The sequence below is a fragment of the Copadichromis virginalis genome, linkage group LG2 (assembly GCF_057382275.1).
Source record: "Copadichromis virginalis isolate Kocher_CV1m ecotype Utaka linkage group LG2, C_Virginalis_male_GT1.1, whole genome shotgun sequence".
NCBI classification, from domain to species: domain Eukaryota; kingdom Metazoa; phylum Chordata; class Actinopteri; order Cichliformes; family Cichlidae; genus Copadichromis; species Copadichromis virginalis.
This window is the reverse complement of record NC_140619.1, coordinates 5,550,271-5,565,825: the sequence shown is the minus strand read 5'-3', so window position 1 is coordinate 5,565,825 and position 15,555 is coordinate 5,550,271. Positions and strand designations below refer to the sequence as shown.

Below are 15,555 nucleotides of genomic sequence, written 5' to 3'. Positions count from 1 at the left end.
CATTAGGGGCATACAACACAACGATCAACAAGTGTACAAGCAGACACCCAGCCAGCTCAGTCTTGGGTTTTAACCTTTGCCCTGGCGAAAATATATTTGTAGCATGTCCTGCTGTCCCCAGACTCGTGTGGAAAAATCCAAGAAAAAAAGGCTGTCCAGCAGAGGAGGAATTGTCCTGGCAGTTATCCAAAATGTGCTCAAAACAAATCGAAACAGCAGCACATTGTGCCCTAGAACAATTCCTCATGCAAATGTCACAGTGGTGGAGGCCATTTTGAACCAGGCTGTTTAAAATGCATTGAATCAGCAAGGGTAGAATCAATCTGCCCACAGTGTAGTAAAACATGGGATTACTGCCTGACCTTCTCGTGCTATTACCACAGACTGGCTATTAATAATGGGAGTGCAAATACATACAAGACAAACGTATGTCACACATTTTACAGCGAGCGTTCAGCTCAGGTAGGAGCTTCATTTCGCACATGGTCGTCAGAGATTATGAACCGAGCCTTCGTTCGAATTCAACAGATAGAAACCATGTTTATGTGCTGCCAATGTGGAATAAAAGGCTTATTGAGTGGCAGAGAATTGTACAGCTGTTGTTATGAATCACAATCCTTGGGTCCCCAGATAGCCGAGGATTAGCTGATTTCTTCAGATATTCCGCCCTGTAACTCTTCTGACAAGGAGCGTGATAAATGGTCGGGGATAATCACACTTGGTTAGCCAACAGATCCGCTCAGTGTGTTAAGAAGGGGGGGGGGGGGCAGCATCAAAGCCTGGCCTCTTGCAGCTGTGAGCTCCCCACTGCCCAAAGTGGAAAGAGCTTGAGAAGGAAGCTGTTTTAGGTCAGCTGCACAGCTTGGTTGTCGCTGCGTGTGCGTGTGCACGGGTCCGGGTGCGTACATGAGATGTGCGAGTATTCAAATCTCCTTGTGTGTGTGTGTGTGTGTGTGTGTGCCTTTGTGGATGTGGATACATACAATGTCACTACGCAGATGCTTTACCCCCTGGGTAGTGGAGCACGCTGAATATATAGAGCAGCACTTCAAAGACTCGCCCTTCATTTCCAAACCAGTAACTTTTCCCTGAGTAATGTTGTACTAATTAAACCAGTTCACCAGTGAAAACTCCCAGAACTCTGAACCAAATTCAACCATAAAGTGTCTTCTAACACCACGCTGAGTGAACAGAAGTCATAAATTAGATTCAGTGAATAATAATATTATATGGAGACTGAACAGAGGGATCACTTTGATAGGGAAAACTGCCTTTGAAAAAGGGATTATCAGCCTTAACATAAATATTTACTTTGCTACTTTGAACTTGAGGAGACATTTCAAAATTATATCAGTCTAAGTTTTCGCCATCATTAGTCATTAATAAAAAACAAATCCAAGGCGATGGTGGTGATTAAATCTGGAAATGTGCTAATGCTGCTAATGAAAGGTCAGTTACTTAGTCTCGATTCCTTTGGTAAAATAACTGATTATTGCAAATATTCTTTTGGCTTTACATAAAAAATAAAGGTGTTTGGATGTTATGATGAAGTATTTGACTTGTTTTCAACGTATCATGTTTAATGGTTGTCTTTTTGACAGCTAAGAAACATGTATAGTATATAGTTCTATTGTAACGAATGGAAATGAGAGTCAAAATAATGAAAATTAAGTTCAAAGATGTAAAAGAAACCTCTAAAGATTTTACTGCAGAAGATGATTTCAGTATTTTTACATAATAAGTGCAGGTTATTCAGTTGCTGTTTCTATTTAAGCATTAAAATTCGTACGCTTCTATTTCCTTCCAACATTCGAAGGTTTGACCTCTTGGCCAACGGTGGAGCATCACTGACGCTGAGCTACGAACGAGCTCCCTTCCCCACATTGCACCGAACAGTGTGGCTGCCCTGGAACGTCTTTCATGTGATGGACACGGTGGTGATGAAGCGGGAAGAGAACGACATCCCCAGCTGTTACCTGACGGGCCTAGTCAGGCCCAACCCCGTCATCCTGGCCACACCCCTTTCCACTCTTTACAAGACCTCCCCAGAGGACAGTCCTATCATCCCAGAAACCCAGGTGAGATCCATGTCATAGAGGGGCATTGGATGGTGGTCAGTCCTAGATTTATTGGTATGACGCATTGTTTTGAATGACCTGTGTTTGAGTCCAGTATTACAGACAGCAATGCTGAAAATACACAAGCACAGAGTAACAATAATGCTGTTATCTTCCTTTCACCATGGCTTTCTTCCCTTTTTTAAACTGCGTTTTTTAAACTCTTTTTTAAAACAGATTTGCCTTACACGATGCCTTTGGGCTTTGATTGAACCGAGGCATCTCCACTAAGCCATAAATTGTCTCATAGCAACACTGATAAATTCTAAGGGTACATTGCATGGAGGTTACATGCCTCAGGATTTGGTTTGTTTCCATTTGGCCCAAATCTATGTTGTAAATCCCTAAATGTAGAAGTTGACTTTGCAGCTTTTGCTGTTTTTACTGTTTGGAACAAATTCTGTCTGTGTTACATCAGAGGGATGAAATCAAAATCATTGGACATGCTTCAACATAAGTATAGTGTCGGTATGTGAGGCAACCAGGACGAAAACGAAAAAAATAAGAATGACTTCTGTCAATTATTAGTTGAGATGTTCAAATATTTTTTTTTCCCTGAGACTTTTAATAATGAAGAATTCATTTACTGCCTGTGGAGCTCAATTTGCATTTAGAAGATTGCAGTTTGTGGCTGGCATAAGTAAAAACTCTTCTTTAAATAGTTTGGCTTCCTAAAAAGTTCATAATGTTTGACTGCTTAGAATAAAATGTATGTATTTCTAGCAACAAACAAGGTTTTTCTGAGATGAAATTCGTTTTAATGTGACCTGGATAATAAATTGTATGTATGTTATCCTGCATTTGAACTTATTGTCATTAAATACATACGTTTGTTGCTCCTATTAACTCTGTTACTTAAGTCTACTCCATGCTGTGGCTTTGGCACTGGTCTGACTGCTAATTAAATCTTAGGTCCTTCATGAGCAAGTGGCCATACCAGGCAGTGACCTCAACCTGGTCTACCTGAGCTCCAGGGCAGCTGGCTACAAGCCCATCCTCAAGGTGCTCCTGACCCAGGACCGTCTCCCCTTTGGCCTGATGAAAGTCCACCTGATGGTGGCCATCATGGGCCGTCAGTTCCAGAAGTCTTTTCCTGCCTTCCCCGACCTTTCTTACACTTTCATCTGGGATAAAACAGACGCCTACAATCAGAAGGTCTTTGGCCTGGCGGAGGCTGTGGGTGAGTTCCTGCTGTGAAGCTGCCTACTGAAGATGTTGTGTAAGCATAAGTTCACCGCCAGATACTTGTGCTACCTTCAGGCAGTGAACCTTAGTTGAACTTTTAAAGATTGATTTTACTTTTTTTAAATTGAGGGTTATTTAGCTGGGGACTGCTTTTGTTATCATGTGCAATAAAGATTTAGCAGGTGGTGTGAAATCCTGAAATCCCCCTGTGCTGCATTTTTGAAGGCCATTGCTCTTTTGCTGACTTCTTTGTTTTGCATGTATGATATTTCAGCAGCTGTGCACTTACTGAAATATTGCCTCTGAGGCAGAGGCCTGGAAAAAAAGGGGGAAAAACAGCCAAGGGTCAATAGTCAGAAATACTGATGAAAAAATAAAGTGACAGAATCTTTTCATGCAGAATATTTTGATTATTTTATATTATAACTGGTTAACTGAACATACTTATTTATATACTGGTGGGGTACAGACTTACATCTAGTAGCACTTGCATCATCGCAGTTTACTGATAAAATTTTCAAAGCTCAACGTGAACTGAGAGTTCAGAGAATTTTGCAGCATTTGTGATTTTTCCTAAAATGTGCTCCATCTGAACTTTGATCATTTCAATATTTCTTGCCACCTTATATTTTGATTATTTGGAATTGTGGTTTATTTGCATTTACACAAGATAAAACAGACAAATGAGAGGAGAATACATAAACTCCAAACAGTGCAGGCAAGACACAGAAACCCCATGGGCCTTCTAAACTCATCCCAGCTGGAGAAAATTAAACAGCCAAAGAGAAGGCAGAACCAGGAAATACAAGAAATGGCGACGACATGTACTGAATGTCTTATAAGCTACAAGCCTCATTGCTGCTATAAGTATCTTATAAGGAGGTTGTAACCTTGCTCACCACAGGCGTCTGCTGTCATTACTTTCAGTGTCAGTGGGATATGAATACGAGTCCTGTCTTGATGTGGTGCTCTGGGAAAAGAGGACAGCGGTGTTACAAGGCTATGAACTGGATGCCTCCAACATGGGCGGGTGGATGTTAGACAAACACCACATATTGGACATTCAGAATGGTAAGAAATAAACATGTATACAATATGCATGTGTGTCTGCAGAGATAGGTAGCCTCTTTGGGTTACAGGCAGGTGGTCTTTACCCCGAATCACCGCAATAAATACTTGAATCAAAATGAAAGATGGTTCGTCATCCCATCTGCAGATAATAGAGGAGAGTTTTGAAGGGCCGATCATTCACAGTAATGACTGAATAAATCAGCGAGTAAGCCACCAGGGTGCAAGGCTTGCAACGATTCTACACCACTCAGCTATTTTAGGAAGAAGACGGCCTTTTGGCGCTCACGAAGGCTTACACTTTTGATGAACAGGCGTCATGTTTAATTCTCGCATTAATTCAATAAACTTAATTAATTTCTTGCTCTGTCATCAATCAGATTCTCTTTAATCGGCAAGTACAATAAATGGACATGAGTTTGTCTTTGTCGAGCTGCTGCACAGTTATGAGAAAGGGGAAACATACATAATGAAACTATCAAATATACCTACAGCAAAGTCACTGCTGGGTTACAGTACCAGGAGGTCACACTCTATAATCTGGAGATTTCAGCCAGCACACTATTAAGGGGTTTCAGTATGTTACTACTGTGGAGGCAGTAATATGACTGCAATTATAGGAAGTGTGCCTCAGGGCCTCGGGCTAGTGAGTGCATTGTCAGTTTGCCAGACTGCTGTTTTGACATTAAACCCACTTCGGCTCACAACCGTTGTTCCAGTTGTCCAACACAATTTGTGTCCTTTTCATCTCGAAAATAGTCGAGGTCAGTCCGTAGTCTCACACTGTCAGAGTGGAGTTGGTGAATACATATTTTGTTTTCATTCGAATAGGTTTTATATTTTTGTTTGGTTTTTTTGGCATAGAAAGCTGATCTTGGCTCATTTGGAAGTAAAATGAAGCATTTTTAAAATCCCTTGAAAAATGGATCTTTATAGTTAACAGAGCACAAACTCATATAAGATTCCTTTGTTTTGCCACGAGCAACAAGTGCATCTCAGAAAGAAAGTTACAGATTTGGTAAAGGTTTTATCACTTTCTTTTACCTAAACTAAACAGAATTGCTTTGAGGAAATGAATTGCACTTTTGCAATAAAATGTACATTCTTTTGGTGCAGAACAGGGTTTTTTTTTTATTATATATGCTCATCAGCTAGGTGGGTGAAACTAATCAGTATTAATCCCTTCAAAACATCAGTAAGCACGTACTGTGCTAGTGATGGGTACCACTCTACAAACATCGCCCACTCAGAGGTCAGACTCTGCACTAGCAGGTGTAAGTATTGTTCTTTACAGAGCTTTGTTTGAGCAGAACGAAAATTAATAACAGCATAGAAAAACTTTTAGCCCTTTTTTTAGCTTTTATCAGGCCACTTGTTGGTTTTCAGATATATCATAGAGTTCCATCATGTTGAAAGAATGTCAGTAATGGCTGTCACTGATGCTTTAGATCATGTGCATTAGACTGAGTGTTTTTACAATGAAAATGTATTATCGTCCATCACATGCAAAGCTTTACATTCAATATTCTTCAAAGGCTTGGATCCTAAGAGCCACGACCTCTATTTTAAAATAATATGAATTTGTCAATATGATAAAAAATGTGTATAAGACACTCTGAGTAGCTCTATAGTGAGGCTGAACCTATAAATTATGATCATAGATTTAACAGCACACAGTTAAAAGATCTGTGTGGCTGTTTGGGAATTAAAAGAAACAGTTGTTTTTATGAGTGTCTGTGATTTTAATGCTAAATTTGAAAATGTAAAAATGCAGCATGTGCTGAACAGTTACATTTCTTAAGGTCTCTGTATCGCCACAGCTTTGATGTGTTGTGTAAGGAGGTTCACATGAGTTTTGGAGCCCCCTTACAAAGCCTCTGCAACCACCCAGCACTAAAGTATAAATCTGGTTCTTTCTTGTGCCGTTTTATCCGGATCCATCAAACCTTTAAGTGAACCACTCAGATTATTTTTGTGACCAGATATTTTGGCTACCAGAGGAGGGCTTTCTGTAAGGTGAAATGTTTGTGAACTCGTTTCTGCCTCCACAACTGGCAGGTACAGAACTATTCATCCCACAGCTACTCAGTGGGTTTGCACAGTAATATCATCCATGTGTTCTTCATATATATATAACAGGCGACTCAGAAGTCAGAGATTGCGAATGTGTGTTTTGTCAGAAATGTTTGTGGAAAACATGTCAGAGAAGCAGTTTCTTTGTTCAATCCTTGATGGTACTTTGTCCTGCTTCTTTGTTGAACATTAAAAGAACAGACATAGAAACCCAATCTGTCAAGCCACCCGGAACCTGAAGTTTGTGAAGTGTGCAAAAGAACACTGAAATATGCTTCTAGCTCGACTGCTGCTGGTGCAGCGTTTCATCCCACCTGTCTCAAACTATAGCACACCCATCTCCAAAGCCTTCAGAGTGGCAGCATCACAGTTGGAGTTGTTGTGAGATGCATTTGTGATAACAGATAAGTGCAGCATGTGTGATATGCTAATGTATGCGGCATCCTTTATTAGATTGAGCTGTACCGTGTGTCTGGATTTATCAGAAAATCAAACGTTACTGTGCATGAAAAATCATCATGTGCGGGCTTATTTTTGTACATGGAAACAGTGATGACAGAAATAAAACAAGAACCAGATGGTGTTGAGTGTTTTCTTATGCAGTAAATGCTGCAGCCTCCCCGAGGCTTTTTCACACTTTTCACTTGTCCTTTTACAACGGCGCCCTGAAAATATTTAAACTGACTAAATTTAAAAGATTCAAAAATAGCAAACTCGTGTTGTTTTGTCTCATTGATTCCTGTCTGACAGGAGCAATCAATTTGCCGAAAGGGTTTCATGCTCCAATCCTATTAGCTCACCCCAAAGACGGTGTGCTTGGTAAGCCTGTGAATTGTTTTTGTTAGCGACTTTGGCATGCTAGTTTATGCAGGGTTCACATCAAAGTGTCAAAAGCCAATCTGTAAACATATCTATGTTTGCGCTCACATTAATTGTTTTTACAGAGGTAGTGAGTCGGCACCTAGTTCTGCCTTGAATTCCCTTAAATTTTCTCAGTACAAACTGAATTATTCAGTCTCGCATTCAGCTACTTTTTGACATTTGAGATTTATAGCTCATGTGGGTTTTTGGGCAAGGAATGCAGTTCGATATCCTCGGTCAGCATGAAGATGAATCCAAATATCACTGTTTGCCTTCATTGCTGCTCCAGTATTGATTCTTTAATGCTGTAAACCTTGACTAATGTCCTCACCCAACATGCTAGCAAGTGGTGGTCCTCTGCAGCCGCACAGCGGTTTAGCTCCAGACATTTGCTATCGGTCTTTGTTGTGACTCTTGCTTCATTTTTGCACTACTTCTAACATCTGAGCACTTTTTATCACATCGTTTGTGTCAAAAGACCCAAGCAAAAAGCCCTCTCCGTCTCTGCTTCCACTCCAGTGCCTGTCAAACTAGATAAGGCAAATTGCTGGTGTCTGTGCTTTAGTCATGTCCTCCTGCCCCTCCTATCTTCGTTACAAGTGGATAGCCCTTCCTCTCAATCTGCAGTTTGTCTCTATCTAGGGTAACATAGCTGATTCTTATTGGACACAGCCAGGGTTCAGCAATTCAGTATCTCTGAGTATACTTACTGTACAGCTCACGCACATGCTGCATTTGAAGCACCGAGATGTTTCCTGCCCACTTTTAGCCTCAATCAGGATCAGTGGGAGCCTCGGTGCTATCTCTGAGAATGACACTGTGCAAAGGAGAGTAGAAAAGGACAGGGTGCAATTAAGACGCACTCCCTCGCTTCCCCTACGAATCTCTGTACTCTCTATGTGTCACCAAGGTGACATTGCTAAGGGCGCTCCAATTTTCTTTCTTTTTTTTCCTTTTCTTTTTTCTTTCAGGTACAGAGGCTTGGCCTCACATTTGTACCATTAATCATCTCGAAAGCTGTGATGTTGACATTAAAGAATTTTTTTTTACCACTACATGCCTCAAATGAGCCTTTTATCAAACAAATTATTACCTTCTATAATGAGTCCAAAGAAAGAATCAATTCAGTTTGTAGGTGGAACAGTATTGTGTGTAGAGAAGAATTATAATTTCTATATACGGGCAGAAGGCAAAGTTTGTAAAGATGACATTCTGGTCCTTGCTCAAATATTCCTGTAATAACTCCTCTTCTTCTTCTGCTTATTTTTCCACTTTATTTTCTGTAAGAGAACATAGCCTTCATGGTTTCTCCACTTTTCATTCACTATAATTTATCATTATACACATCCATAGTTTTGATTGTTTTCTCTGTTTCTGCTATTATTTGGGAAATTCTGTGTTAATCCTGGAGTCTAACTGTGTCTGACTGTTTAGTAATGTGGTAAATGCTGCGTGACATGCGGTTACATTACATTATGGTTATTTGCTTGTTGGATGGAAGAGTGTTGGAGTGATCTTGGAGCAAGAGAGATAACAGACTCTCAGACTTTATAAAAAAAAATTTAAAAAGCTTTTTTTTTTTTGTCCCATTTTGCCAAGTGAAACAGTGATTTCTCTTTCACCAGCTTCTATCCAGAATTTGAAACACGCCTCCACATATTCGTTTACTAATCAGTGAGCAGACACAATCCTAACGGCTGAGCCGTTCTGCTGCCATACTTATATTTTGAGTCTCCTCTGCAAAATCTGTCGAGGGAGCGCTTTTCGTCTTTACACTTCAGCAAAGTTTTCTTGCTGCAGAAACTGTATACTCTCCTTGTCTCAGGAGCGGGAACTTATTTCTAAGAAAGTTTTTATTTACAGTATTTCTTCCAAACTCAGAGCACAGTAGAGTAAAAGCATGAAATATTTATGGACATATGCTTATGAACTCTAAAGCCATTTTAGTCTGGACACTGTAGGAGTCCCCTTATTCGGCCTGGGGCAGTAGACAGTCAGAAGCCAAATTCCCATCAGTGCAGCTCTCCAGCTGAGACTTCACAAGCTTGATCCTTGCAACAATCATCAGCAGTAATGTGTCATGACCAAGTGCCCTTGAGGGAAGAAAGCTGCACCTTAATCTGCTCTTAAGTTAGAGGCAGACATTGTGTATGTGAGAAAATCATAGCAAAAGGATATACGATGGTATGTGAAGTGATAGTTTGGGGGGTAGCGGATGATTGATAAGTATATTTAATCCATTCCATTACACTGACTTATAGCTTATGGTAAGACTTATGTATACAGTAATGTGTGATGGAAGTGTAAATAAGAGAGGACCACAGTGGCGTGCCAAAACGACCTTAGCATTCTTCTTTTTCTTTACTTATTTATTTATTTTTGGCTCAATAGCTGTACCGCTGCAGCTGATCTATGTCCTACACACTGCGGTACATCTTAGATATTAAAAATGTCTTTGTCTTTTCTGGGAATGTTAGGAAGTTATTACACAAACAGACATTAAAATTCTAGTCAGATTACATAGTTTATTTGTTATTTGTGGCTCTGATTCGGGGTGCAGCCAAAACCTTTCAGTTCACTGAGTGTTTTCATCACACTGTGTGCTTTATTCAGTGAGCAGACGCATGGATCACAGTTCAATTAAAGTCCCAAGGTCGTGCGTTTGATGGCGTCACACGTAAAGCCTTCCCACGGACCTATTCGTCTTTGTTAGAGGCTCATGTATAATGCTTTCGGATACAAAAGACAGATTGGTCACATCGTCCTGTCAGAGTCTCGCCAGACCGTGCCTTCATTTGAATTTGTCCTTCAATCAATTAAATCAATGAAAGGAACTAATCAGAGAAGGGACAAGCAGCGTGGCTGCATACTTGATTTCCCATACATCCAGGGTTACGATGGCTTATGGTACAGCGCTGTGGGAGAACGACATCATGCGACCATTCAGAGGTGTCATAGATCCACTAATTAGGACAGAGGCAGTGTGAATTCACACAAGTTGCTGGATGTGAATAATTAAGTGCTTCCAGCATGCACTTCTTCCCTTTGATGTTTTTTTCCCCTTTGAAGAGAGTCCCACTATATCAGCACCCTTTAAAAAGCCAGTTATAGCTGCCTCTTGTTAAAATATTAATCTTTAGTGACTCACCAAATACGGTGAGTCCTTAGTGAAATGCACTATTATTAGGGGGTGGTGCACTGCACTGTATTTATGTCTACCGCCTCTTTGTGACTAGAGGAGAGCAGGATCCCTGTTAAGTTAAAAGAAAATTATTTTACATAATGTATACTTCAGCTTTGCGGAGAGTTTCAAGGAACCCACTAAAACAGCTGTAGAGCATTTCCCAGCATTGAAGTATTAGGTTATATCAGTTAAAACAATGATTAAGGCTAGTTCCCCGTGTGCTGCCTTGACTCCCTGAACTATTTAAATCAGATTGCCTGAGTTTTATGCAGTATAAAATAAACCAGTCATTTGGACTATAATTTGTTACCTCTCATTTAAAAATAAACAGCAGTTTGTTCTGAAACATAATTTTCTGATGGCTTATGCAGAGTACTTTAGATCATGAATTTGAAAATTATCTTTGCACATTCTCTTTATGTTTATACCGTTATGAAATGTGCGGTGTTTGTTAGGTCTAGTGAGCTTAGCAAAGATGCTGCAAGCTGAAGTAACAAAAACACACAGTGCCACCACTGTTCTTTCTCTTTATTAATTAGACATAATATTAAAAGTTAATTTAAAGTAAGTGTGAGTCTTTATGTCAAGCTAATTGCCTCTTAGTTCCAGCTCTGTAGTTAACACCAAGCATGTTACCTAGAATGGTGAACAGTTCCTTTAAATACATTGTTTTAGCAGATTTGAACTACTTTATATTTCTGTTTTATCTGGATTTGTCTGGCTAAATTTTCAATCCTGTAAATTAGTGTTGTTGGGTTTTTTTGTTCTTTTTTTCCCCTTCAGGCATACTTTACAAAGGGAGTGGGGAGAACCAGTTTATCTCTCTCCAGCCCCCTGTGATTTCCACTGTTATGGGGAATGGACGGCGTCGAAGCATCTCGTGCCCCAGCTGTAATGGGCAGGCCCAAGGCAACAAGCTCTTGGCACCGGTGGCTCTGGCATGGGGTATTGATGGAAGCCTGTATGTGGGAGATTTCAACTACATCCGCCGTATCTACCCATCTGGCAATGTCACAAGTATCATGGAGCTGAGGTGAGGCTCATTTGTATGGGTTTTGTAATGCGCTAGACAGTTTACAAAGTATGTCATGTATTATGCAACAACATATTAATTTCAAGATTTAACTGTTAACCCTTGAATTTATTAAACATAACTAAACTTGAATCTTCATTTACGCAAACGGATAAATAAAAAACTGCATATGCATCGTCCACATTTTTATAAGAAGAAGCCACATACTGTACCCGACCCCAAAAGTGTGAACGAGAATATGAATCCCACATTTGTTCGGCGTGGAGAGGGAGACTGAAAGGGCATGGTGGACAGATTTTCAGTCACACAAATCTTTCCCCTGGCCGTAGAAATTTGAAATCTTTTACCAATCCATCTCCATAATTAGGAAAGACATCCTGTCTTCAGCGTGTAATTGGGATGATTTACGCCCTCATGCCAAGTTGGCTTTTCACAGCAATGACTCTGATTCGGCCAGTTGGCTTATTTCAGAGTAGCAGATGTTGATTAAATGTACATTGGACCGTCACCCTCCATGAGACACATACATGACAAACATATGAAAACTGCCTTAAGAGGACCAAGGTCACCACACTGTTGGCAGGTTGTGTTCATGCACTGATTTGGGAGTTAATATTAGGTTTACAAGGGTGAATGATTCTTTAAAATCTAAAATGAGCAAGTGGTTTGGGCGAAAAAAGAAAAAAGGCCACCAGAAATGAGTCAATATACCTGCACAGGTATAGTTTAAGACAGCATAGCTGTTGTGTTGGAAAGTATAAAATAATATAGATGGGGAAAACGTGTAATGCAGTAAACAAGCATGCATGCTCAGCAGCCTGTCACTAGATAAATAATACTTTAAGAAATGGTTTATGATTCTAAGCAACTATTTTACTCTGTTTACGGGAAGAGGAGCATAAAACACTACACTGAAGACTTGTGTTAGCCTTATTAAATTTAGTCTGACATAAGGAAAAGCAATGTCTCTGTTCACAATAGATGGCAGTTGCAATACATAAACCGCATAAACCAGTGCAGCAGGTGAAAGTCCATGTTTCTTTGCCTAATGTGTGGTATCATTCATAGCTTGGAGAAACAGAAGCGGCTGAGTTCGCTTATTTAGAATTTGCTGTTCTCTCTCAAACATTCAAAAACCAAAGTGGGTTGAGTTTCCGCTACGTGTCATGGAAGTTTCCTTGGTAACAGTACAAAAGTTATTCCCTCAACCTTTTTAAGTAAAGTGCAACATCTGTGTTGAGATTCTGCCTTCAGTGTTCAGCCAAGGGACAGAATCAATATTTCAATATGTGAGGTTAAAATTGAGAAATCCAGTGGTAATGGAGGATGATCGCAAGAGTGCACGCTTTCCTCTCTGCGTCTACTTTCTGCCAAACTGTCACTGACTTTCTCTAGTGGCTTTGTTGACTTCAATGAGACTACTTTGCACTCCTGTTTGTTTGTCTTTCTTCCTTTAATAGACTGTGTGAAGAAAAATGCTATTTTTAAGCTTGTTTTAGTGCAAATCTTGCTTTTAATTAGCAATAAAATAGTCAAGCCTGATTCATTCCTATGATTAAGTAACAAAAAAAGAAAGAATAATTGAGTAAAAACTTGAAAATCAAACTATCCCTTCAAGATATACCAGTTTCATTGTCTTTTTCCTCTTTTTCTGCTTCCTTTGCATCCTATCATAGAAATAAAGACTTTAGACACAGGTAGGTGTATTGTCTTAGTGCATGTTTTGTTGTTTTCTTTCTGCATGTCATCATCCTTGTAAATATATGAATAACCTTCCCCTTTACAGTCGTCTTTAGCAGCAGTGATTATCATGTATAATTGTAACAGAACAATTATAGCTTGATTACATCTCAGCAAGATAAAGAGTGCACCGACTGTCAGAATTAGTGATTATTGACATAGTGTAAAACATTCAACTTTCATGCAAGTAATCACTACGTGTGACGCAGTCCAACTCGGAGCGCTGCAATAAACAGTATCATTGTGAAGCTTATGATTACATTTCCATCTGACAGATGTTCTCTTGTAGAGGGACTTACACAACTGCTTTGTATTCCTGATTAAGACAACAGCACTCTATCAAGCGAAGCTACGGAACACATTTCATACATTCCACTGGTGTAAGAGCAGGATTATGGAAAATGCGTGTGTGACTTTTTATATGAATTTAAGATTAATTTGCTTAACTCACCTGGTGGGCTTTAATTCTGTTTTACTTCTTGAATTCAGATTCGCTGTATTTCTCATTTCAAACACTTGGCAGAGAGAAGGAGGGATATGTGGAATGGCATTTACAGATAAACCTAAAAAAAAGAAGAGAGAGACAAGAGTCGGTTATAAATAAAAAGGCAGTGAAGGGAGCATAGAGGCAGAGTGACGTGAAAGTCTTGACACCACAAGAGCTGCTGAATACTGGATCAGTCAGACAAATCAGATTGCCTGCAGAACAATGCCAGCTACCAAGAGTTTGTGATAGTTTCATCAGAGGATGACTACCACCTGCGCTTGCACCTGGGACAGGTACGGTGAAACTTTTGAGCTACAGGGGAAGATGAATAATTTGAGAACAGACACAGGTACTGGTTAATCCTATAGTCAAGCAGCAGCTTTTTTATCATTGATGGCCTTGGCACAAATGATACAATTTTATCACAAACACATGGCAAATCCTTCACAACTTACATTTTTAAAGGAAATGACCAAATAAGCTTCACACAGGTAATATTTATTATATGACCGTTTGATTGGACTGTATAACACCATACTGGTGTCTCCGTTATTACGCCCACCCCCTGAAGATTGACTGTAAAAGAAAGGGTTACTAATGTTTAACTTGTTGAATTCTTTATGGAACTTTGATAGCAGCCACCTATTTAGGGCATTTACTTTGACTCATAATAGCTGTCAAATTTTATGACTCCATCTTCATCATTTTACAAAGATGTTTCATTGCCACATTTATTTTGCCGTCACATTATCCACTTCCATTGCCGGTCAGCATTGAGAAAGGTACCATTAAGCTGGAGTACAAGCAGAGAAGCCATGTTTACGACTGCGCTGTAAAGCACTCGCTTTTTCATGTTAACTGCCTCTGTTGTATGTATCCATCCTGCCTTAACTGTAGTTCTTAAATATGTCGAGTTTTTTAAAAATGTGACAGTAAATCACAGTTTTGATAGCTTCTTTTTAAAAGTATAAATACCAGTTGATAGTGTGTTGTAAATTCGTTTGATTCTTTGTTCCATTATGTGACAATTGAATGCAAATAGAAACAAGAATTCATTAGTAGTTGCATGTTGTTAACATAAGCCAGTCATTTCTGTATTTCCAAAGGCTTCTTCCCACAGGGGAGTGATAGGAAATGAAATGATCTGCTGCACAAGTTGTCAATTTGTGCTTTGTACACCGAAACCCCACTGCAGTGGTATCCTGTTGAATTTTGTTTGACTCCCATCTATTCAACCTTCTCTCTGTTTCCACTCTTTCATCCTCAAAGGCTCTGCTCTTCTTTCACTGTTATGGAAATTTCTCACAGTTTCTTGCAAAATTCAGAATAAACATTGTTTCTTGCTACCATTTACTTTACATGCACATGACAATTTTTGCTATCTGGGTCTTAAGGTTTGTAATTTATGCAACAACTGGACCGAACAAAGTTACACTTAATTAGGAAATGAACACTCTGTATCACTGGTACTAATTAATGCCACTACACTTAAGATATATACTTTAATGTACTGCCTCTTGGATGTTCTGAAAGTACTTTCTACCTATACTGCATATACACCTATGCATACAGATGAAACGACTTGAGAAATTCACTGTGCTCTTCATATTACTCTTAACTCTTAATGGGGAGGGATTTTCAGAGAGAAAAATCTGGCTAAATTTCATCAGGGTTAGCTGAAGTTTAGAGGTAGATTGAGGTATTTCAGATATTAAGGCATCGATCACATTTTAGGAGCAAATTGTTGCCATTAAAGTACAATCTGGCTGGACTGTTAGAAAAAGGCTTTTAAAGAAAAAACCTTTCT

The 15,555-nt window shown here is 39.5% G+C and overlaps 1 protein-coding gene and 1 long non-coding RNA gene across 3 annotated transcripts in view; one reads left to right on the top strand and one right to left on the bottom strand.

Annotated features, from left to right (window-relative positions):
* Positions 1-15,555, top strand: part of LOC146716864 (teneurin-3) — a 119,342-nt gene that overhangs the window by 88,195 nt on the left and 15,592 nt on the right. Inside the window, exons 17-21 of one of the 2 annotated variants that reach the window (XM_085469160.1) lie at positions 1,817-2,078; positions 3,030-3,297; positions 4,230-4,373; positions 11,272-11,521; positions 13,198-13,218. In XM_085469160.1, the coding sequence (XP_085325286.1) occupies positions 1,817-2,078; positions 3,030-3,297; positions 4,230-4,373; positions 11,272-11,521; positions 13,198-13,218 (945 nt within the window). The remainder of the gene's footprint in view (positions 1-1,816; positions 2,079-3,029; positions 3,298-4,229; positions 4,374-11,271; positions 11,522-13,197; positions 13,219-15,555) is intronic. The other variant, XM_085469167.1, reaches the window with a different exon arrangement.
* LOC146716863 (uncharacterized) overlaps positions 4,122-15,555 on the bottom strand; it is a 30,067-nt gene continuing 18,633 nt past the window's right edge. Inside the window, exons 2-3 of the long non-coding RNA XR_014922357.1 lie at positions 13,713-13,824; positions 4,122-4,272 (exon numbers count right to left, since the gene is read on the bottom strand). This is a non-coding gene — a long non-coding RNA (uncharacterized LOC146716863). The remainder of the gene's footprint in view (positions 4,273-13,712; positions 13,825-15,555) is intronic.